Genomic DNA, 23,721 nt, shown 5'->3' with positions numbered 1-23,721 from the left:
ACACACACACACCTGCCTTCATGATACTGACACTCATCGCATACTAACACAGCTCCCAAACTACACACACACACACACACACACACACACACACACACTCCTACCTGCCTTCCTGATGCTGCCACTCACTGCATACCAACACAGCCCAAATTTTAAACATCTGAAACATAATTCTGGCCTTTTCTCAAGCCTGCTTTACCCACAGTCTTCCCCATCCCAGCTTCAGGCAACCTCATTTTCGTAGTAGCCACTCTGGGAGCCACGCAAGTGCTTTTCCCATGGGGGAAGCACGATATGATGAACACTTTAGGAGAAATACTCGACGTGGGAAATGCAATATGCCTGGGCTTGTGGAGAAAAGTAGCGGCATAGAAAGAAAATCTCTACAACAGTAGAGAGACCAAAAAATAAGCTATTTTAATGACAGCAGGGAGGGGATAGAGGACAGGATAAAAACCATCTAGAATGTGACATGAACAAACTCAAACAATCGCAAAGTCAGAAAATGGACAAGTTTAGAAAGAATCCCATCTTTCTCGATGGGGCTACAGGCTGGATGATGGAACAATGAACCAATAGGAACAAGAGAAGGCACAGGTGGGGGGCTCCAAATAATTATTTTGAACCTGCTGCATCTATGACCTTGAGGGGTCCTTTGGACACACTCCAAAGAAATGCTGAGCAGGTGGCTGGACAGTTCTATGTGGGAGAACCAACACAGAGCTGGTGGTTAGAAGCACAGGAGGGTGACATCAGATAGGTACAGAGTCGTGAGCCAAGAGTGGACACTAGCATATGAAGACCAAAGAAATCATCAATTTCAGGAAGCAGGCAAGAAGAGAAAGGGCACTGAAACTGACAAAGCAAACTGCAGAGTGGGCCAAGGCAAAGATGCAAATGTCCACTAAGAGCATGTGCTAGATTATTGGCAACCTTTTCGAACAAGGTCAGGGGAATGGTAGGGACAGGACCAAGACCACAGGCTATGGGATAAAATGGGCATCTATGCCAGAGATTTATTATGGTCCTTTCTGCTGTGCAACCCAGATAAACTAAGAGAAAGAAATATTTAGGGAGATGGCTGGGCATGGTGGCTCACACCTGTAATCCCAGCACTTTGGGAGGTCAAGGTGGGCAAATCACGTGGCACTTGAGGTCAGGAGTTCAAGACCAGCCTGGCCCAAGTGCTTCTGAAACCCCGTCTCTACTAAAAAAAAATATAAAAATGAACTGGGTGTGGTGGCAGGTGCCTGTAATTGCAGCTACTTGGGAGGCTAAGGCAGGAGAATCGCTTGAACCAGGGATAGCACCACTGCACTCCAGCCTGGGCAACAGAGTGAGACTCCATCTTTAAAAAAAAAAAAGAAAAGAAAAGAAAATATTTAGGGAGACTAATTTAAGGGTAAAAAGGCCATTTCTGCAACGGATAGAGCAGTAAAAAGAATCTACCTTTGAGACAACAATGTTTTAGTTACTAGAAATATTATGGGCTGGACACAGTGGCTCATGCCTGTAAGCTCAGCACTTTGGGAGGCTGAGGCGGGTGGATCACCTGAGCTCAGGAGTTCGAGAGCAGCCTGGCCAACATGGTGAAACCCCATCTCTACTTAAAAAAAAAAAAAAAAAGGCCCAGTGTGGTGGCAGATGCCTGTAATCCCAGCTACTCCAGAGGCTGAGGCAGAAGAATCACTTGAACCTGGGAGGTGGAGGTTGCACTGAGCTGAGATAGCGCCACTGCACTCCAGCCTGGTGACGGAGCGCAAGACTTGGTCTCAAAAGAAAAAAAAAAAAGCAAGAATTGCAGCAATGGTTCAAGGGTTATTATTTAGGAAAGCTGTTGATAATGATCTCAAAGGAATCTTTAAAGTTCATGCAAAAACAAAAGTGATTCTGCTTACAGTCAACGTAAGTCAAAGAATGGATGGTATTTATCATTTTTTGTGATAAATGCCGAGAACATGAGACGCTTGTACTCTGGCTTCAAGAACTCTTTAAGGATCACGCTATCTGCGCATATGAATATGATAAAAAGGCTTGGTGCTGATGGCTACTGTTCTGTCTGACCAAATCTTGTATCTATTTCTACTTTCCCACTTTAAAATTTGAAACCTTAATCTCCTCCTAAGGTGTATTGTAAATCAGAGTAGAGAATAAATACACGAACAGAAACACTCACCAGGGATTTATTCATTTTCTGCTGCTCTTGGAAAAATCTGGAGGACTGTGAAAAGCGGAGGCAGATCTGGGGAAGGAAAACCCGAGCCATGGCGTTATGAGCGGTCTGGCCTGCCAAGGCGGTCATCTCCCGCCTAAAACCTACACAGAAAGTTCCAAGAAGGACATCCTGTGGGAGACTGTCCCTTTAAGCCTTCAGAAGGGATTGGAAAATGATCAGGAGGGGGACCGATCTGCACATTTGAAACTCACACATGGCTACCTTGTGACTGAGTGGATGAGATTCTCATGGTGAATGAATACTGGATCCTACTGAAATAATCTGCCATCATTAAATGTAAGATTTAAAAAGGAATTCTGATGACCAGCCTGGCCAACATGGTGAAACCCTATCTCTAGTAAAAACACAAAAATTAGCTGGGCGTGGTGGCGGGCGCCTGTAATCCCAGCTACTCGGGAGGCTGAGGCAGGAGAATCGCTTGAACCCAGGAGGCGGAGGTTGCAGTGAGCTGGGATCGCACCATTGCTCTCCAGCCTGGGCAACACAGCGAAACTGGTCTCAAAAACAAACAAACAAACAAACAAAAAACAAACAACAAAAAATGAATTCTGTAATACTCATCTATTTTCTTACTCTTTTAAATAAAGATCAGAAAATCCACAGGATGCCCTAAATAAAGGAATACAGTCGGCATGATTGAGTCTTTGTTTGCAAAAACTTCAGCGTGCTACTCAAAAGGATCTTTTATTGAAGAACTTACTCTCACTTAACAAGGATACGGGGGACAGAACACTGGCCTGGGAGATAAAACTTCTGAGTTCTACTATGAGCAACTCCACCCACAAAACCTCGGACAAGTCACCCACCTGCTAAGGCCCAGTCTCTTCCCCTAGCAAATGAGGCAGCAAGAGATAGTTCCTGCAGATTGTTCCTGCACTACAATGTATGATTCCACAAGAGCAGACCTAAGGGGGAATCAGCACTTAAATGAGAGAACAGAGGTGCTGACGGACGTTTAGACACGGTCGCAATCTGGAGCAGGGAGAAGAGGAAGGGCTGTTGGGGTAAGGGGGGAGTGGAGACAACGTCCGCAGCTGAGGCTGGTGACACCCCCCACGCCCCCGTAAGCCTCGTCCTTGCCGGACCCTGCCCTCAAACCCAAACACATGTCTCTACTGCAAGCGATCGGGACCCTCCACTGTCCCTCACTCTAAGGTCCCCGACACGCGGTGACTTCACCCAGGCCCTTCTCGCCCCGGGCCCACAAACCCACGACTTACCCTCCTGGTGCTCCTCAGCCTCTGCCCCACGGCTCCCGAGAGGCCGGGGCGGGGTTGCTGTCGCGGGCAAGCGTCTGCTCGCGAGGTCCCTTCCTGTCCACCTCACCAAGGCCGTTCTGCTCCCGAGGGGCCCGGGCCGGGCCTACGGGACAAATCCAGGCGGGGCGTCCCTCCCAGAGCCCAGATCCGTCTCCCTGGGGCTCACCGTCCTGCGGAGCCGGAGCCGGGCCGTCGAGGACGCACACGGGCCGGGCCTGGGTCTCGCCGCCCCTTCGCCTCCGCCGCCGCCACCGCCCGGCCGGCCCCTTGGGCCCCAGCGCCGTCGGCTCCGGGGGTCGTGCTCGGGGATCCCCGCTTGAGCCTCCGCCTGGCCCGCACAGCCCCGCGCCCGCTTGGGTGCCGGCCCGGCTCTTCGGCGCCCAGCCCCGCAGGCTCCGCGATTCTAGCTCACCCGAGGCCAAAGCCTGGGAACGAGGGCGAGCGGTGACCTGGGGACGCACAGGAAGCGAGGGCAGTGCGGCGGCGGCGGCGCGCAAGCGCGAACACGCACACCGAGCGGGGTGCACATGCGCAGGAATGCACCGGAAGTCCGCCTCCGGGGGCCCACCGCCGGTCCCAGGACAAGTAAAGTGTCTCTATTTCCCATGAGCCTATGCGCTCCCCAAATTTAGGAGCCGTCTTAAATGTCTCTATCTGGTCTAGCGGTTAAGAGTCTCTATGCTAAGAGAATTGGCAACGCCGAACCCCAGACTCAAATTTCTCCTTAGTTTAAGGGAACGTCTTCGTGGGGATGTCTTGACCATCTTTAAGGGAAGGTCTAGAAAGTTTCTGCTTCATATAGCATCTCGTAGACCGTGCCCGGGCCAGTCCTGCCTTACCTGAGAGCTCAAGGCTTAAAATCAGTGTACATGTGCAACCGTGACAAGTGGAACAAGAGGGTGCATCATGCTAGCTTATGATCACAATGACACGTTTAACGAAAACATTAGTAACTAGAGCCCATGGATGAAATAATAGAGGATTAGCCTGGGACAAGATACCATCCTCGCCCCAACAAGGAAAAAAGGAATTCCAGCTTTTCCAAATCACTTTGAATTTGTGATAGCTAGAAAACCCAGAGAATATGTACAGAATTGAAAGAAGAAAAAAATTACTCAGAACTCTACTTCCTGAAGAGGATGAGGCAAGCAGAAGAAGAAATGTGCGTTTTAATGGAAAACGAAGCACATTTAGAAAGCCATGTTGCTTGATTCCAACCCTGTTCATTATCTTTGAGGTATTTTACAACTCTTTGAAAACTGTAGGTAATTGATGCAGGTTATGTTCTGTCTGGTGGAAGTTGGTTGACTTCCCACAATCCCCACTAGAGAAAATCCAGCTTTGACTGCATTTCTCCATTTACATAATCATTTCAATATTCCTGATCTGCAGATATGTCTTTCTCAGATTCTCTCTCTCTCTCTTTTTTTTAATTTTGAGACAGGGTCTCACTCTGCTGTGCATGCTGGAGTTCAGTGGCGAGATTTTGGCTCACTGGTTCAAGCAATTCTCCTGCCTCAGCCTCCCAAGCAACTGGGATTACAGGTGCACACCACCACGCCCGACTAAGTTTTGAATTTTTAGTAGAGATGGGGGTTTCACTATGTTGGCCAGGCTGGTATCAAACTCCTGACCTCAAGTGATCCACCCGCCTCAGCCTCCCAAAATGCTGGGATTACAGGCATGAGCCACCATGTCCAGCCCTCAGATTCTCTTTTGAACCAGTTATAATATCTGCCGGTTTCCTCTTGAATTAAATAAAATCTTTAGCATGTGCTCATTTTTATATCTGTATGAGAGTCATGATTTTACTTTCATGTTTTAAGGTTTTCCAGGTCTTCACAGAAGTGCCCGATGGAATCACATGACTGAGCCAGGAAAACCTCAGGACTGGAGTGCCTCATGAACGGTTGAAGCCCAGGTAATTCTTTTCTTGGATCCCAGGAATGAGTCCAAAGTGCCAATAGAAATTTGCTGGTTTCTCATTTTTCAGTAATTTCCCCATTTACCAATTCTGTGTTTTCCTTGGTTTGGATTTGTTTACATTGCTAGCATCACTGATTGGGACTTTGTTTGTTTTTGTTGTTTCAAGGCAAAGTCTCACTCTGTCGCCCAGGCTGGAGTGCAGGGGTATGATCTCGGCTCACTGCAACCTCTGTGTCCCAGGTTCAAGTGACTCTCCTGCCTCAACCTCCTGAGTAGCTGGGACTATAGGTGGATGCAACCATGCCCGACTAATTTTTGTATTTTTAGTAGAGACAGGGCTTTTCCATGTTGGCCAGACTGGTCTCGAACTCCTGACCTCAGGTGATAGACCCGCCTCAGCCTCCCAAAGTGCTGGGATTACAGGCGTGAAGCACTGCGCTGGGCTAGGAATTTGGTTTTATGGTCTGATCACATGGTGATCTCTGTAATGAGATTAACGTTTGCAAAGACCTAACTTCTATTGGGTGAGAGACAACAGAGTCTGATTTGTTATTCTATTTGTCTGTCTATTTTGAGCTGAAATCAATTAAGAATTTCATGCCCACTGGGAGGAGAAGAGCTCTTTGATATCTGGAAGGGTGAGTTTTGCATTTTTGTGTTTACTCTTGACCCATGTCTGAAATTTTAGAATTGAAGCTCTAAGCTCTATTTCTTTGTAGTATGTCTATGTGTCTGTAATTTAGAAAGGTCTTTACCTCTGATTGTGTGAGTGTCTAATGTTTTTCCACCTCTGAATGGTATTAAAGTAGATATAGAGTTTATTTGTTTTTGAGACAGGGCCTCAGTCTGTCATCCAGGCTGAAGTGCAGTGTGTGCAATCACAGATCACTGCAGCTTCAACCTACCTGGCCTCAGGTGTTCCTCCCACTTCAGCCTCCCAATTAGCTGGGACTACAGGTGTGCACCACCACACCCAACTAATTTTCATATTCTTTATAGAGTTGGGGTTTTGCCATGTTGCCCAGGATGGTCTCGAACTCCTGGGCTCAAGCGATCCTCTCACCTCAGCCTCCCAAAGTGCTGGGATTATAGGCATGAGCCACGATATAGAGTTTCTAAAGGTTTGCTGTTCTGATTGGCTTGTAGAGGTGTGTATGTACTTATATAAATTGAATTTGCCCAAATTCTTAGAAAAAAGAGAAATTGAACTTCTATGGCTTTAATGTGCAAGAAAAGTATTTTTTACTGAAACCAAATCAAATGTTTTGGAAATTCAAGTTCACATATAGTTCACATATATGTTACCGAGCAGTCAATGCACTCGCTGCCCAATGTGTACAGAGGCCAATACCATGGCTCCAGCTTTTGAGAAATAAAGCTTTTTTCTAAGTCAACTAGCAAGGACACAGGAGGAAATGCTCAAATCTCCCTTTCCCAGCTGGGGGCTATGTCAGGTTTTATAAGCATAGGGTAAGGAGGTGTGATTTGATTGGATCTTGCAACGAAGTAATGCTGGGAGGTGTGATCTGACTGGATCCTGCCATGGAGTGACACCAAAACTCATCCTGCCATGGAGTGACACCAAAACTCAATCTCATTGGTTCCTGGCTCCTGCCACAGGGTGTCCAGTTCTTAAATGGTTCCCAGCTCCTCAGTCTGAGCACTTAGGTTCCACTTCGTGGTTGCATGCTTGGTTAATCTGGGCATGCTCAGAGTATATGACCTTCAACCTGCAGATCCATGGCAATTGAAAAACAACTGCCAACTACGTTACATCAAAGTTGAAATGAACGTGGGGTGCGGTGGCTCACACCTGTAATCCCAGCACTTTGGGAGGCTGAGGCAGGGAGATCACGAGGTCAGGAGCAGCCCAGCCTGGCCAATATGGTGAAACTCTGCCACTACTAAAAATACAAAAATTATCCAGGGGTGGTGATGTGCTGAGGCAGGAGAATCACTTGAACCCAGGAGGCAGAGGTTCCAGTGAGCCGAGATCGTGCCATTGAACTCCAGCCTGAGTGACAAGAGCAGAACTCCGTCAAAAAAAAAAAAAAGTTGAACTAGATTTAGTCTGATGCAGTTACAGATTTACAAACCGTGCCCCCACCTGCCTGCTGACACCTTCCACCCCTCATTCTTGAGGGATTAGGGATAGAGGTCATGCTTCTGTATCTACTTCATGCTGACCAGGGGCACTGAATTCCCTAAAGTTAGAGGAATGAAACTCTTGGGCTGCTGAGTTCAAATGAGTTTTGGGGTCACCCAGAGTTGCTTGAAGGGCTGGTGTTGTTGTAATACAAGCTGAAGGTGGAAGTGTTGGAGCCGGGAGGACAAACAGCTTACCATCAATTTAAATATATAGGACTGAAAAGTACCAGGAGAACGGTGACCACGAGGGGCCCCAACAGAGGAAGAAACCAGGTGAGGTGTGGTATAGTGGACTTGACTGCCTTCTAAATCTCAGTGGTTGGCCGGGTGCAGTGGCTCACACCTATAATCTTAGCAAAAGGGAGGCTGAGGCAGGCGGATCACCTGAGCTCAGGAATTGGAGACCAGCCTGGCCAACACAGTGAAGTCCCATCTCTACTAAAAATACAAAAATTAGCCAGGCGTGATGGCGTGTGCTGTAGTCCCAGCTAATTGGGAGGCTGAGGCAGGAGAATCGCTTGAACCCGGGAGGCAGAGGTTGCAGTGAGCCTCCAGCCTGGGTGACAGAGCGAGACTCCGTCTCTAAATAAATAAACAAATAAATAAATCTCGGTGGTTGAACTACCCTTGATACAGTTTGGCTCTGTGTCGCCACCCAAATCTCATGTCAAATTGTAATTCCCAGTGTTGAGGGAGAGAGCTGGTGGGAGGTGATTGGCTCATGCAGGCCGACTTCCCCCTTGCTGTTCTTGTGATACTGAGTGAGCCCTCGTGGGATCTGGTTGTTGAAAAGCATGCAGCACCTCCCCCTTCACTCTCTCTGTCTTTCCCGCTCCCCCATAGCCAGATGTGCCTGCTTCCCCTTCGCCTTCTGCATGATTATCAGTTTCCTGAGGCCTCCCCAGCCATGCTTCCTGTACAGCCTGCAGAACTGTGAGTCAATTAAATCTCTTTTCTTCATAAATTAGCCAGTTTCAGGTAGTTCTTTATAGCAGTATGAAAACAGACTAATGGACCCCTCTGGTTGAAGGAATGCAGCCATTCTGCTTGTTTGACTGTTTCCTTTCTATTCATCTCTATTTCCTGGGAGGTGTTTACCTAAGTGCAATAGGAGGTATTGGTGACCGCACAGTCCCCTCAGTGTTCTGCTAGTGAATAGTTGAAGGTTGATCAGTGATCTCCTGCATTTTCAGTCTGGCGTGGAAAAGCCCCCGTGTAACTGGTAAAGGTATCAGTGAGCACCAGGAGGTACCTAAATCCTCCAGGAGCCATAGGCATCATGTTGACATCCGTTTGCCAGTCTTCCCTGGCAAGATTCTTCTGAATTGTACTGCCTTGGCCAAAAGAGGTATGGGAGGGGCTGGGTGTAGTGGCTCATGCCTGTAATCCCAGCATTTTGGGAGACCAATTCGGGTGGATCATTAGAGGTCGGGGATTCGAGACCATCCTGACCAACATGATGACATCCCATCTCTACTACAAATACAAAAAGTTAGCTGGGTTTGGTGGTGGGTGCCTGTAATCCCAGCTACTGGGGAGGCTGAGGCTGAATAATCGCTTGAACCTGGGAAGAGGAGGTGGCAGTGAGCTGAGATTGCACCATTGCACTCCAGCCTGGGCAACAAGAGTGAAACTTCATCTCAAGAAAATAAAAAAAGAAGTCCGGATGTAGTGGCTCACGCCTGTAATCCCAGCACTTTGGTAGGCCAAGGCGGGTGGATCACAGGGTCAGGAGTTCAAGACCACCCTGGCCTAGATGGTGAAACCCCGTCTCTACTAAAAATACAAATATTAGCTGGGCATGGTGGCACACACGTGTAATCTCAGCTACTCAGAAGTCCGATGCAGGAGAATTGCTAAAACCCGGGAGGGAGAGGTTGCAGTGAGCCGAGATCGCGCCATTGCACTCTAGCCTGAGTGACAGAGCAAGACTCTGTCTCAAAAAAAAAAAAAAAAAAAAAAAAAGAGTAAAGAAAAGAGAAGAAAAGAGGAAATTTCCCAGGGAAGTACCTTGGCTTATTTCGTAAAGAGGTACTGAAGGAAGCAGAGACATTTGGAGGACTTCCCCAACTCGTGCAGCTATTTGGGCCATGGCATCTGAAATTAATTATTTCAGAGTCACCCCTTTGAGGAACTTGGCAATGGACTGCAGTCACCTGTTTAGGCCTTTCCATGGCCCACATCAGTGCCAGTATTTCTGTTTGTTGCACATTTGATTTCCTTGTTGTTGGCATTTAGAAGTCCCCCTGTTTTCCAGATCGCATCATGGGCATGGACCACAGAGATTGCATCTTGTGAGTCTGTAGAAACAGTCAAGGCCTTGTCCTCTCTTAGGCCCAGGGCTCAGGTTAATGCAGATTTTCCTGGCCGTCTGTGCTGAAGTCCCTGCGGGGAGGCTCCTGGCTAGTTTTCCATAGGTAGACAGCTACATGTCCTGCCCTTCACTGGCCTCTTTTCCTAAAGCTCCTATCATCTACAAACCATGTCTTCCTTTTCTTCTTGAACCACATCTCTGTTACTGAAACTCTGGAAGTCGGCTGGGTGTGGTGGCTCATGTCTGTAATCCCAGCACTTTGAGAGGCCAAGGTGGGCGGATCACCTGAGGTCAGGAATTCAAGACCAGCCTGGCCAACAATGGCAAAACCCTTTCTCTACTAAAAATACAAAAATTAGCCAGGCCTGCTGGTGGACACCTGTAATCCCAGCTTTTAGGGAGGCTGAAGTAGAAGAATTGCTTGAACTGGGAAGGCAGAGGTTGCAGTGAGCCATGATTGAGCCACTGCACTCCAGCCTGGGCGACAGCAAACTCCATTTCAAAAAAAAAAAAAAAAAAGAAAGAAAACCTGGATGTCTGCCTCTACTAACTGGGAGGGGTTAAGGTCAGAGCCTATGGCCTTTTTTGGAGCTTTCTGGAGCTATCTGGGGCACTCTTGAGATATGAAGTCGGTGCTGAGGACCACCTGACACCTTTTGCCTCGGGGTACCAGGACATCAAGTCCTGGAGACACTTTCTCAGTCATTCTAGAAATGCTGACATGTTCTCATCAGTTGAACCTCCCCCTTAGCTTGCTCCTATTAAAAGGGAGTTTGCTAATTTCTTTCATTTCTCTCAACAACATATTCTGGGAGTGTTCTAAAGGTTCCCTCGCTATTCTGTCATCAGGTCCACACTCGAGATGGATTGCACTGCTTTTCACCAGACTCTGGATGTCTCGCAACCTCCCAGAGCCGGAGACAGATGTTGCTGTTTGCTCTGCCACCTGCAATCCAGGAAGAGAGGCCTCAACAGATACCAATTCTGATGGTGCCTGGGTCTTGGACTTCCAGCCTCCAGAACTGTGAAAAAAGAAATTTCTGCTATTTAAGCCACCTAGTTATGGTATTTTGTTATGGTAGCCCAAGACCTCCCTCCCCACCACCACCAACAAACACATATGTTTCCTTTATAAATATAAATATGGAGAGAAATTTGACCAGATGCAGTGGCTCACACTTGTAATCACAGCACTTTGGGAGGCCGAGGCAGGTGGATCACATGAGGTCAGCATTTCGAGACCAGCCTGGCCATAATAGTAAAACCCCATCTCTACTAAAAATACAACAATTCACCAGTCATGGTGGTGGGTGCCTGTATTTCCACCTACTCGGGAGGCTGAGGCAGGAGAATCGCTTGAACCTGGGAGGTGGAGGTTGCAGTTAGCCGAGATCGAGCCACGGCACTACAGCCTGAGCATCAGAGTGAGACTCCAACCCAAAAATAAATAAAGAGGGATATTTATATATTTCTCCCTATATTTACAATATTTATATATATAAATAAGTTATATATGTCATATATTTATATATAAATAAAAGTTATATAAATATGTCATATATTTATATATAAATATAAGTTATATAAATATGTCATATATTTATATATAAATATAAGTTATATATAAATATGTCATATATTTATATATAAATATAAGTTATATATAAATATGTCATATATTTATATATAAATATAAGTTATATATAAATATGTCATATATTTATATATAAATATGTTATATATAAATATGTCATATATTTATATATAAATATGTTATATATAAATATGTCATATATTTATATATAAATATAAGTTATATATAAATATGTCATATATTTATATATAAATATAAGTTATATATAAATATGTCATATATTTATATATAAATATAAGTTATATATAAATATGTCATATATTTATATATAAATATAAGTTATATATAAATATGTCATATATAAATATGTCATATTTATATATAAATATGTCATATATAAATATGTCATATATGTTATATGTAAATATGTCATATATTTATATATCTATATATAAATATATGACATATTTATATATCTATATATAAATATATGACATATTTATATATCTATATATAAATATATGACATATTTATATATCTATATATAAATATATGACATATTTATATATCTATATATAAATATATGACATATTTATATATTTATATATATATGTTATATATAAATATGTCATATTTATATATAATATGTTATATATAAATATGTTATATATTCATATATAAATATGTTATATATAAATATAAGATATATAAGTATGTTATGTATAAATAAGTCATGTATTTATATTTATAAAGCAATCTATATAATACATTCATACATTAAATATTTTATATACATTATCTATATGGACATACAAAAAGGAATTTATATGTTTCTTTGCTGTTCTGACACTTCCCTACGCTTCTTTTCCCAGTTGTTTCTGGCCTTTGTCTCCTGGAGACAGCCTCTAAATCCTTGGAATTTCCTGGCTGATAGGCGTGTCTGTTACTCATGGTGACCCCCTAGGGTCACACCTGAGTTTAAGCCAACAAGGTGACTTGTGATTGACTCTGGTCAACCACACCAGAAAGACCGACCATGTGATTTGAAGGTTGCAACTTTGAGCCACATGGTATCAGGCCAATGTCCAGAAAGGAACTGGGGGGCTGGAGATTGACTCCACTGCCTGGCCAATGATTGAGTCAACCAGGCCAATGTAATCAAAGCCCTGGGCGTGGAGGCCCAGGTGTACTTCCCTGGTTGGTTATACATATCAATGTGCTGAGAGGATGGTGCGTCCTGAGGACACAGAAATGTCATCTTTGGGACCCTCTCAGAGTTTCCACTACGTGTCTCTGCTTTTGTCCGGTCTTAACTTTTGTCAGTGTTTTTCTTATATAAAACTGTAATGAAAGTATCATGCTTGGTCAAGAACAGTGGCTCATGCCAGTAATCCCAGCACTTGGGAGACCAAGGCGGGCAGATCACCTGAGGTCAAGAGTTCGAGACCAACCTGGCCAATCAACCCTGTCTCTAGTAAAAATACAAAAATTAGCTGGGTGTGATGGCACACGCCTGTAATCCCAGCTACTTGGGAGGCTGAGGCAAGAGAATCGCTTGAATCCAGGAGGCGGAGGTTGCAGTGAGCTGAGATCGTGCCACTGCACTCCAGCCTGGGCGACAGAGCAAGACTCCATCTCAAAAAAAAAGAAAAAGAAAGTGTCATGCTTTTCTGAGTTCTGTGAGTTGTTATAGTGAATTATCAAACCTGAGGGCACGGTGGGAATCTCCAAATTTGCAGCTAGTTGGTGAGAAGTACATGTGGTCTGAGGACACCCACAGCTTGCAGCTGTGTCTGAAGCCAGGGCAGCCTAGTGGGGGCTTGTGGCCTTAACCTGTGGCATTTGACGTAACATCAGGGAGTTGATATCAGAATTGCGTCACACAGGCCAGGTGCGGTGGCTCATGCTTATAATCCCAGCAATTTGAAAGGCAAGGTAAGAGGATCGCTTGAGCTTGAGTCTGAGGCCGCAGTGAGCTATGACTGCACCACTGCACCCCAGTCTGGGTGACAGTGCAAGACCCCGACTCCAGAAATAAAACAGAAAAATCACAAAGAATTGTGTGGCAGAGTGCCTGTCGTTAACAGCTTTAACTGTTGCAGGAACTGCTTTTTTATTTTTTTTGTGGGAGGAGACAGAGTCTCACTCTGTTGCCCAGGCTGGAGTGCAGTGGTGCAATCTCTGCTCACTGCAACCTCCACTTCCCAGGTTCAAGTGATTCTCCTGCCTCAACCTCCCAAATAGCTGAGATTACAGGTGTGCACCACCACGCCTGGCTAATTTTTGTATTTTTACTAGAGACAGCGTTTCACCATATTGGCCAGGCTGGTCTCGAACTCCTGCTGGGATCAGTGGAGTGAGCCACTGCGCCCTGCCACCTTTAGAGTTTTCTTACCACCTGGTTTTCCTCTCTCAATATCTTTCCCTCATTTCCTGCTTTAAAACTCTAGCTTGGGGTCTGGGTGCAGTAGCTCATGCCTGTAATCCCGGCACTTTGGAAGGCCGAGATGGGCGAATCACTTGAGGTCAGGAGTTGGAGACCAGCCTGGCCAACAAGGTGAAACCCCGTCTCTACTATTTTTACAAAAGTTAGTTGGATGTACGGTTGGGTGCCTGTAGGCCCAGCTACTTGGGAGGCTGAGGCAGGAGAATTCGCTTGAATCCAGAGGTGAAATTTGCAGTGAGCCAAGGTCGTGCCACTACACTCCAGCCTGGGAGACAGAGTGAGACTCTGTCTCCAAAACAAACAAACAAACAAACAAAACCTCCAGCTTGGGATCGGTCTACTCTTTTATTATTTTTCTTTTTAAAAAAAATTAAAAAAAATAGATGTTGATGCTGTGTTGCCCAGGCTGGCCTCAAACTCCTGGCCTCAAACTCCTGGCCTCAAGTGATCCTCCTGCTGTAACCTCCAAAAGTGCTGGGAATGTAGGTGTGAGCACCGCACCCAGCCTTATGTTTTTTTCTACATAAAAAGTAGTGCAGGATTATCTTCTAGAGCTAGTTAATATGTTCAAATAACTAAACCCCATTAAGGGAAAATGTCACATGATGGCAAATAATCCATCCAGACCAATATGATCACACTCACTGTGAAGGTGAGAAAACTTCATCTTTATTACATTTCCCCAAAAGACGCACTGCACTGTTCTCTTGAAAACACACAGCTCATGTCCTCCTTTAGAACACACATCCTCTTTAAAGTAACATACAAACATGCCAATACAAGGTAAAAAATTACATCCGAATTCTCACATTTCAAAAACATACAGTAAACATCAAATAAAAATTTATTTTTATAAGAATTTAGGGGAACTATCATGTAGCTATAATACATATATTAAGTATTATAGATAAGATGAGTGCTCCCTTCAGCAGCACATGTAATAATAGATACAAAGATTTAAAGATAAAAGATTTAGGATAAAAAGAATCCTCTCTTAAAAAGGAAAACAAAATTATATTTATGTGTATATAGCAGCTATAACACCCATCTCACAACTTTATAGGAACAGTGTCTATTCAAAAATACCAGTATTTTCCAGATATTTAAAATAAATGTAGTAATAATTCTATGCCCATCTTTTTCAAACTAAACCAATAAAATATATAGTATATATTAGACATGTTAGTATATATCTAAGACATGTTAAAAATCACAACTGAATTCTCACAATTCAGTCACAAATCTAAACAGCAAATGAAAATTTCTGATGAGAACTTAGGAGAACTACCAACAGCTATAAATACAAGAGATTGTTACGGAAGTATCATAGATAAAAAGTGTACTCGCTTCAGAGGCGCATATAATAATACAGAAAACAATTTAAAGATAATAAAAAATTTAGGATAAAAAGGATTCTCTCTTAAAATGAAAAGGAAATTATCTTTATGTATATATAACGGCTGTAACTCTCACCAAAAAATCTACAGGAACAGCATGTTTTCAAAAGTACAACAATTTCCAAACTATTTGAAATAAACCTACTAATTATTTGATGGCCAACATTTTCCAAACAAACCAATAAATGCACAGTGTGCGTGAAGCTGTCTGTTACAGTCTATGGCACTCATATTTCACAAAGAATTCTGTGCCAATCTGAGTGTCTGCACTGTGCCTTCAAATGCTCCTGGACTGTGGCAACCAAGTCCGTAGGAAATAGGGCCTCCAGGTTCCGCCCCAGGGAGGTTGGAATTCAGCAATATAAAAAGGGAGGTGGTGCCTCAGGAAAGGGTGGAACCAGAAACACCCCTGGTTTCTTACTGTTCTCTATGGATTCCTAGAAGTACCCCCCCACCCCGGCCCCAGCCCCGGTCCTAGGAGGACAATGTGATCACTCTATTCAGCTCTGTCTAGAACAGTCCAGGTTCTTCTAGATGATCTGCACAAATGGCTCCTCTCCTCCTTCCTGGTGTGTGCCATAGCACTGGAATAAAGTTCTTGCTGAAAATCCGCATCTCCCCTGGGCCCAGTGTTCTGGAAGTGAGAGAGATGATGTCACACTTCAAGGAGGCAGCTCTCTAGACAGGAAGGTTATTCATGTCCCATGTCAAGTCTAACTACAGTTCAGAGCAATTGAGAAATCCAGTTTTATCTCCCGTCCTTCATTCCATAGCCTGCTTCTGAACCATCATGTTCAACTGTGAAACTCACACTTTGGTGACCCTAACTCTAAAACTCACTCAGTACACCCAAGGTCAGCCCCAGTGATCTGCTTCATAGCAAGGACTTTGGGTGGGTCTGCCCAGGGAGTAGGGCACCCTCAGAGAAGGTGGCTTTGGACTTCATCACAGCTGAGGCCTTTCCTGTCACTTAAGATCTAAACTTGTAACCATGCTAGATCTGTTTCTAATGTGACAACATCACGAACCCCGAGTTCAGAAGCCTAATGCATAATTCTACCTCCTCATGATGAAGTCTCATGCTCTGTGCTCAACGTGGTTAGCTGCACAAGATGTAAACCAAAGCTTCACTGAACCCTCCACCCAAATCGGTAACTCAAGTGTGTCAATCATAATGAACCTCCCCGAACTCAGTATTTATGATTATTTTTGAGTCAGGGTCTCACTCCATCGCCTGGGCTGGAGTGCAGCGGCAGGATCAGGGCTCCCTGCAGCCTCGACCTCCCAGGCTGCAGCGATCCTCCTGCCTCAGCCTCATGAGTAGTTGGGAGTAGAGATGCCTTCCACATTGCCTGGCTAATTTTTGTATTTTTGTGGAAAGGGGATCTCGCCATGTTGCCCAGGCTCGAAGCCGGATCAAGCAATTAGGTTCCTCGGATTTCTGAAATAGACCCCAATATTCTGCCTTCACCCCGGAGGACGCAGATGTACCTCCCCTCAGGCCAATGACCTCAGGCCTCCACGGTCCCTGGAGCTCTAGGAAAGGCGGGCGCGATCTCGTGCCCACACCCAGTGCTCTGGGTCATAAGCCTGGATCTGGAAAAACAAACACCCTTTGAGAAGACGGGGACTCCCCAGGATACTCCTCTCTCCCTTTGTCCAGCCTCCAGCCCACCCAATTCCTCCCCACCTCCTCCACCTCCCCAAGCCCCATCCACCTCCTCCAACTCCTCCGGGGAAACCCAAGCCCTGCAGCGCACTGAACGGAAGAACCGAAACCGAAGCTTCTGGAACAAGGGATCTGAGAGCGGCTCTTCCTGGCTCTCCAGCACGTGGAACAGAAGAACTGGAGCCGAAGCTTATGGAACAAGGGATCTGAGAGCGGTTCTTCCCGTGCAGGAAGTAGAAGATGTTTTGTTTGGGGATCTCGTTGTCTTCCTCCATGTCATTGGCCAGGTAGCTGGGGACAGCTATCAGGTTACTGCTCAGGGGCACCACCAGGAGAGACCTCCGGCTGAGGAGGGCAGGGGACCGTCCTCAGCTCAGGACTGGCACCCACCCTGCAGAGAGCCACGCCTTCCTTAGGAGGGCTCTGCTGGACAGAGACCTGCCGAAAGGCATCTCCCACTCCTTCAGGATGGAGACAAAAACCCAACTGGTAGCCGAGAGTGGTGGCTTACACGTGGAATCCCAACACATTGGGAGGCCGAAGCAGGAGGATCACTTGAGGCCAGGAGTTTGAGATGGGCCTGGGGAACATAGCAAGATCCTCGTCTCTATTAAAAATATAAGAAATATGCCGGATGCGGTGGCTCATGCCTGTAATCCCAGCACTTTGGAAGGCTGAAGCAGATGGATCGCTTAATACCAGGAGTTCGAGACCAGCCTGGTCAACCTGAAGAAACCCCATCTCTACTAAAAATACAAAAATCAGCCTGGTGTGGTGGCACACCTGTTAGTCCTAGCTACTCAAGAGGCTGAAGCATAAGAATTGTGTGAACCCGGCTGGGCACGGTGGCTCACGCCTATAATCCCAGCATTTTGGGAGGCCAAGGCGGGTGGATCACGAGGTCAGGAGATCGAGACCATCCTGGCTAACATGGTGAAATCCCGTCTCTACTAAAAATACAAAAAATTAGACAGGCATGGTGGCGGGTGCCTGTAGTCCCAGCTACTCAGGAGGCTGAGGCAGAAGAATGGAGTGAACATGGGGGATGGAGCTTGCAGTGAGCGGAGATCGCACCACTGCACTCCAGCCTGGGCAACAGAGCGAGACTCCATCTCAAAAAAAAAAAAAAAAAAAAAAAGGCCGGGCGTGGTCGTTCACACCTGTAATCCCAGCACTTTGGGAGGCCAAGGCGGGCGGCTCACGAGGTCAGGAGATCGAGACCATCCTGGCTATCACGGCGAAAGTCCCTCTCTCCTAAAAATACAAAAAAAAAAATTAGCCAGGCGTGGTGGCAGGCGCCTGTAGTCCCAGCTACTTGGGAGGCTGAGGCAGGAGAATGGCGTGAACCTGGGAGGCGGAGCTTGCAGTGAGCCGAGATAGCACCTCTGCACTCCGGCCTGGGTGAAAGAGCGAGACTCCATCTTAAAAAAAAAAAAAAAATTTGTGAACCCAGAAGGTGGAGGTTGCAGTGAGCCAAGATTGGGCCGCTCCATTCCAGCCTGAGAGGCACAGCAACACTCTGTCTCAATCAATCAATCAATCAATCAATCAACTGTCCAGGTGTGGTGGCACAGCCCTGTAGTTGGAGCTAATCAAGAGGCTGAGGTGGGAGGATCGCCCAAGCCCAAGATATGGAGGCTGCAGTGAGCTATGATCTCACCACTGCACTCCAGCTTGGGGGACAGGGCAAGTCTGTCTCAAAAAAATAAAAGAAATTGGATACATTGATATTTTGCCAGGACCCTGCCTTCTACAGGCATCTAGTCTAATGGGATTGGGAGTAATCCAGGCAGGTGACCTAATGCCAATGTCACATTATAATAGGATGTAATTGGAGAGCTATAGGCATGTAGAAGTTGGAAGATGACGGAAGGCATCACAGAGGCTGTGGGGTGAACTGACTTTAAAGAATGGGTCCTTCCCTTCAGAACATGTGTGCGAGACACCCAAACAGAAAAACACAAACGCAAAGTTGAGTGGAGGGCATTTGGAAGGAGCTGTGAAGCCAAGCCAGGAAACACCAAGATGGCGAGCCAGTGTGGTTGTAGAGATTGTAGAGAGGGTGGGATTGGCACTGTGGACCCTGGCCTCGATTTAGAAAGACATCAGCTAAGGAATTTGTTCAGGTAGACAGTGAGGGCATTGTGCTTTGGAGAGATGCTGAGGCTGCACTAGGAATTCCCCTGGCTTGGGGAGAGATTCCAGGAGACGCCAGCAGGGAGCATTTGACAGTGGATTAGAGTGATGCCAGGGGGACCTGAACTGTGACCTCTGTCGTGGGAACCCAGAGGAAGTCGATGGCATTTGCGGTTGATGTGGGAAGGAGAGAGAGAGAAGAACCAGAAACGTCTGCTTGCTGGGGGAAGCGTCGTGTCCGCTCCTCCACTCCTTTTCTTCTCGCCTTAGGAGCAGTTTATGGTTCCTTTTGTTTTATTCTTTTATTTGTACACTGGCATTGGAGTTTGTTTGTTTGTTTTTTGGCTTTTTTTTTTTTTTTTTGAGAAAAAGTCTTCCTCTGTCACCCAGGCTAGAGTGCAGTGGCTCAACCTTAGCTTACTGCAACCTCCGCCTCCTGGGTTTGAGGGGTTCTCTTGCCTCAGCCTCCCGAGTAGCTGGGATTACAGGTGCACACCACCATGCCCGGCTAATTTTTCTATTTTTAGTAGAGACGGGGTTTGGCCGTGTTGGCCAGGCTGGTCTCGAACTCCTGACCTCAGGTGATCCGCCTGCCTCGGCCTCCCAAAGTGATGGGATTACAGGCATGAGCCACTGTGCCCAGCCTGAGTTTCGTTTTAGAAACAACAATCTAAGAACAAGATAGTATAATCCTGTCTTTTTTGTACACAGAGTAAAGAGGACAAATAAGAGAAAGGATAAATGAAAGGCTGGAATCCCACGTCCCCCGCTGTCCCAGGACGTTGGATATTGAGGGATAGGAGGCAGCAAACCACTCACAGAGCCAGGAAGAAATGAATGCATTGGTATTGCCAGGAGAAGAGGCCAGCATAGCTAAAATACGCTATGCCCATAGCCAGGAGATACTGATGGAGAAAAAGGAACACAGAGAGGGAGAGGAAGATTGTGGAGAGGGAGAATGAGGGTCTGGGGAGGGGCTGCCCCTCAGAGAAGGGACCTCAGTGTTGGGGTGACTGTACTCATTTGGAAATTGCGGGGTGGAGGGGTATTCCAAGGTTGGATGCAAATCTGAGAAGCCGGAGGAAGGGTTTTCGGTGATGCTTCCAGGATGGTGGGCTCCGATGGGATCTTTGGAGGGGGCATGTCTAGGTCAACTGGTGTCAGGAGGGTCTTTTGTGTGCCAGGCAGAGAACTGTCCCAAAGAGGTGAGAGTAGAGGGGCCAGGAGTTTCAGGGCTGCGGCCAGACTCTGGCCCAGAGCTCAGATCCTAAAGGACCCATAGGAGAGGCAGGGGCCATTCATTCACTCTGCAAGAGACCAGCAGAGTCCTGAGGGAGATGCTGACAAATCATAAAAAGACCAAGAATAGCCGGGAGTGGTGATCCCAGTACTTTGAGAGGTGGAGACAGGAGGATCATGTGAGCCCAACAGTTCGAAGGCAACCTGGGCAACGTAGCGAGACTCTGTTTCTACAAAGATTTCAAAAATTAGTTGAGCATGGTGGCATGTGCCTAGCCCCAGCTCCTCAGGAGGCTGAGGAAAGAGAATTGCTTGAGCCCAGGAATTAGAGGCTGCAGTGAGCTGTGATCATGCCACTGCACTCCATCCTGGGGAGCAGAGCTAGACTCTGTTTCAGAAAAAAAAATGTGTGGGTGTCAAGACTCAAGATCATGGGAGCTGGTCGGGCACAGTGGCTGACATCTGTAATCTCAGCACTTTGGGAGGCCAAGGCGGGTGGATCACCTGAGGTCAGGTGTTCAGGACCAACCTGGCCAACATGGCAAAACCCCGTCTCTACTAAAAACACAAAAATTAGCCAGGTGTGGTGGTTCACATCTGTAATCCTAGCTGCTTGGAGGCTGAGGCAGGAGAATCACATGAACCCGGGAGGTGTTGGCTGCAGTGAGTCAAGATCAAGACACTGCCCTCCAGCCTGGGCAACAGAGCAAGACTCTGTTTCACACACACACAAAAAAAGACTGAAGGAGCATCTGGTGGGAGGTGGTGGAGGGAGAACTGTGGGCTTGGAAGCTGTGCCCTCCCTCCGGCGGTGCGTTGAAGCAGGAACACAGTTACATGGAGAACAATCTTACCTTGTCTGACACCCTCAGATCTTTGTCCCAGGCCAGGAATCTTTTAATGACAGGATCCTCTGTTATTAGGATATAACACACAGATGTCAGTGTGAGAAGCTTTCTGTGGGAGCAGCAGGGCAGCGAGAAGTGTGCCTCCCGGGGGGAAGTCTCAGGATTGTGGCCACGGGTGAGGCGGATGGGAGAGGGGAGAATGACTTTCACTGGGCAAGGGAGAGAGGCTCCTGCTCTGAGAATCCCCTGAGAAGAGGCCGAAGGAGGCCCTGGGTGTGAGAATCTACAGGATGTAGAGCTGGGAATAAGCCAGAATGCCCTCCCAGCAGACACGGAGGGACCACTGCCGAGTCATAAAGGAATTCCCATCATTTCTTCATGAGACAGTCACATCAGGGTGTGACCATGGCCTTGGTATCCCCCACTATGGATGGAGACACTTAGGTTTAGAAAAGTCAGTAAGAGCCATTAAGTTTCAGAGAGCACAGCTGAAACCACTTTCTTTATTGATTTTGTTTTTCTTTATTTGATTTTTATTTTTATTTATTAATTAATTTATTTTGAGACAGAGTCACGCTGTGTGGGCCAGGCTGGAACGCATTGGCGCGATCTCAGCTCACTGCAACCTCTGCCTCCTGGGTTTAAGCGATTCTCCTCTCAGTCCCCTGAGTAGCTGGGATTACAGGCATGAGCTACCGTGCCCAGCCTTGGTTTTTCTTTTGAGACAGGGTTTTGCTCTGTCACCCAGGCTGGAGTGCAGTGGTGCAGTCATAGCTCACTGCAGCCTCAAAGTCCTGAGTTCAAGCAATCCTCTTGCCTCAGCCTCCCAATATGCTGGTATCTCAAGCGTAAGCTCACCTGGCCCGAAACCAAGCTTTCTTATCCCAAGCGCTGACCTTTTTCAAGTCTAGCCTAGTCCTCTATTGTCTCCTAAGTGTCCCTCATGAGTGATCACTTCTGAGTCCTCACACATGGAGAGCTCCCCCACTGGGGCATATTTTTCCCATTGGAAAATAGTGGTTATTGGAAGTTTCCTCTTTTTTAGAAGAACAGGATTGGAGGTGCTCTCTGGGGTGTCCTCCTACCAGTCTGACTATTGAAGGCCTCATGGTGCTCAGGGAGCACGGGTGACACTCGCCATCACTTCAGCTTCATCTTGAGCCCACACAGCGTCTCCACCACCCAGGTCTCCTCAGGCTCAGGGGTGAGCTCCTTCTCTGGCTCCTCCTCACATTCGTCCAACCACTCCCTCTTCCTTTGCCAGCAAAGGGACCTACATGGGGGGCTGGGATCTACCCCAGGGGCTGAGTAAAGAAACCAGGCCACCGTGTAATGCTTCTGCAACTGATCACCTTAGACCCCAAACCCCAAACCCCAAACCACTCTCCATCCTCCCCAGCCTCACAGACTGCTGGCTTCTCCAAGCCATCTTTCTGAATTTCTCCTCTGCTGAGCCCCATGTGCTGCTCCTTCACCTCCCCATTCTTCCATCTCTGTCCTCAGAACACTTCCTCATGTCCTTCCCTGGTCCCTGGCTCTCTGAGTCCTTCCGTTTTTTTTTTTTTTGAGATAGAATCTTGCCTTGTCTCCCAGGCTGGAGTGTAGCGGTGCAATCTCAGCTCACTGCAACATCCATCTCCCGGATTCCACTTATTCTCCTGCCTCAGCCTCTCAGGTAGCTGGGATTACAGGTGCCTGCCATAATGCCCAACTCAATTTTGTACTTTTAGTAAAGATGGGGTTTCACCATGTTGGCCAGGCTGATCTCAAACTCCTGGCCTCAAGTGATCTGCCTGCCTTGGCCTCCCGAAGTGCTGGGATTACAGATGTGACCACTGCACCCGGCCTGAATTTCTCCATTCTTCCCACACACCCGCCTCAGGTTCTCCTTCCTGACCTCTGACCCTTTTTTTTTTTTTTTCGAGACAGCGTCTCACTCTCTCACCCAGACTGGAGTGCAGTAGCGCAATCTTGGCTCACTGCAACCTCTTCCTCCCAGCCTCAAGCGATTCTCCTGTCTCAGCCTCCCGAGTAGCTGGGATTACATGCATGCACCACTAACGCCCAGATAATTTTTGTACTTTTAGTAGAGATGGGGTTTGACCATGTTGGCCAGGCTGGTCTTGAACTCCTGACCTCAGGTGATCCACCCACCTCGCCCTCCCAAAGTGTTGGGGTTACAGGCATGAGCCACTGCGCCCGGCCCCCTTCCTTCGTCTTAGTCAATCCTATCCTATCTCTTCTTCCTCCAGTCCCCTCACCTGATGGTCCCGTCACTTCATCATCCACCATGTCCTGGAGGGGGTACCCTGACGTGCTTGGCTGGGGCTCTGCTCCTTATCCTGGGGGTGTGGTTGATGGCTGGTCATGATCTTTCCCAAAATCTGTCCTATTCCACGGAACCTATTCTCTGTTCTGTCCAAGGCCGCCTTCTGGACTCTGTTAGGACCCAGAAGAGCGTGTTATCAATTCTCGAGTCTGGAAGAAGTCAGGAGTGGAGAACAGCTCT

The 23,721-nt window shown here is 46.9% G+C and overlaps 1 protein-coding gene, 2 long non-coding RNA genes and 1 pseudogene across 5 annotated transcripts in view; 2 read left to right on the top strand and 2 right to left on the bottom strand.

Annotated features, from left to right (window-relative positions):
- ZNF12 (zinc finger protein 12) overlaps positions 1–3,667 on the bottom strand; it is an 18,963-nt gene extending 15,296 nt beyond the window's left edge. For 2 of the 3 annotated variants that reach the window (XM_055292266.2, XM_055292267.2), the window contains exons 1-2: positions 3,457–3,667; positions 2,177–2,242 (exon numbers count right to left, since the gene is read on the bottom strand). In XM_055292266.2, coding sequence (XP_055148241.1) covers positions 2,177–2,191 — 15 coding nt within the window. In that variant the 5' untranslated portion in view covers positions 2,192–2,242; positions 3,457–3,667. The remainder of the gene's footprint in view (positions 1–2,176; positions 2,243–3,456) is intronic. The other variant, XM_063646156.1, reaches the window with a different exon arrangement.
- Positions 3,668–4,069: 402 nt separating this feature from the next.
- On the top strand, positions 4,070–6,053 carry LOC134737505 (uncharacterized). Its single transcript, XR_010122521.1, has 3 exons — positions 4,070–4,732; positions 5,322–5,416; positions 5,588–6,053. It is a non-coding gene; the product is annotated as an uncharacterized lncRNA (long non-coding RNA).
- Positions 6,054–8,369: 2,316 nt separating this feature from the next.
- LOC134737509 (uncharacterized) lies at positions 8,370–11,346 on the top strand. The gene is made up of 2 exons (XR_010122525.1): positions 8,370–8,502; positions 10,733–11,346. It is a non-coding gene; the product is annotated as an uncharacterized lncRNA (long non-coding RNA).
- A 4,429-nt stretch (positions 11,347–15,775) lies between these two features.
- LOC129490547 (speedy protein E18-like) lies at positions 15,776–23,721 on the bottom strand (annotated as a pseudogene).

This window comes from Symphalangus syndactylus, chromosome 9 (assembly GCF_028878055.3).
Source record: "Symphalangus syndactylus isolate Jambi chromosome 9, NHGRI_mSymSyn1-v2.1_pri, whole genome shotgun sequence".
Lineage (NCBI taxonomy): Eukaryota > Metazoa > Chordata > Mammalia > Primates > Hylobatidae > Symphalangus > Symphalangus syndactylus.
The sequence above is the reverse complement of the archived record's forward strand: the minus strand, read 5'-3'. Positions and strand labels throughout refer to the sequence as shown.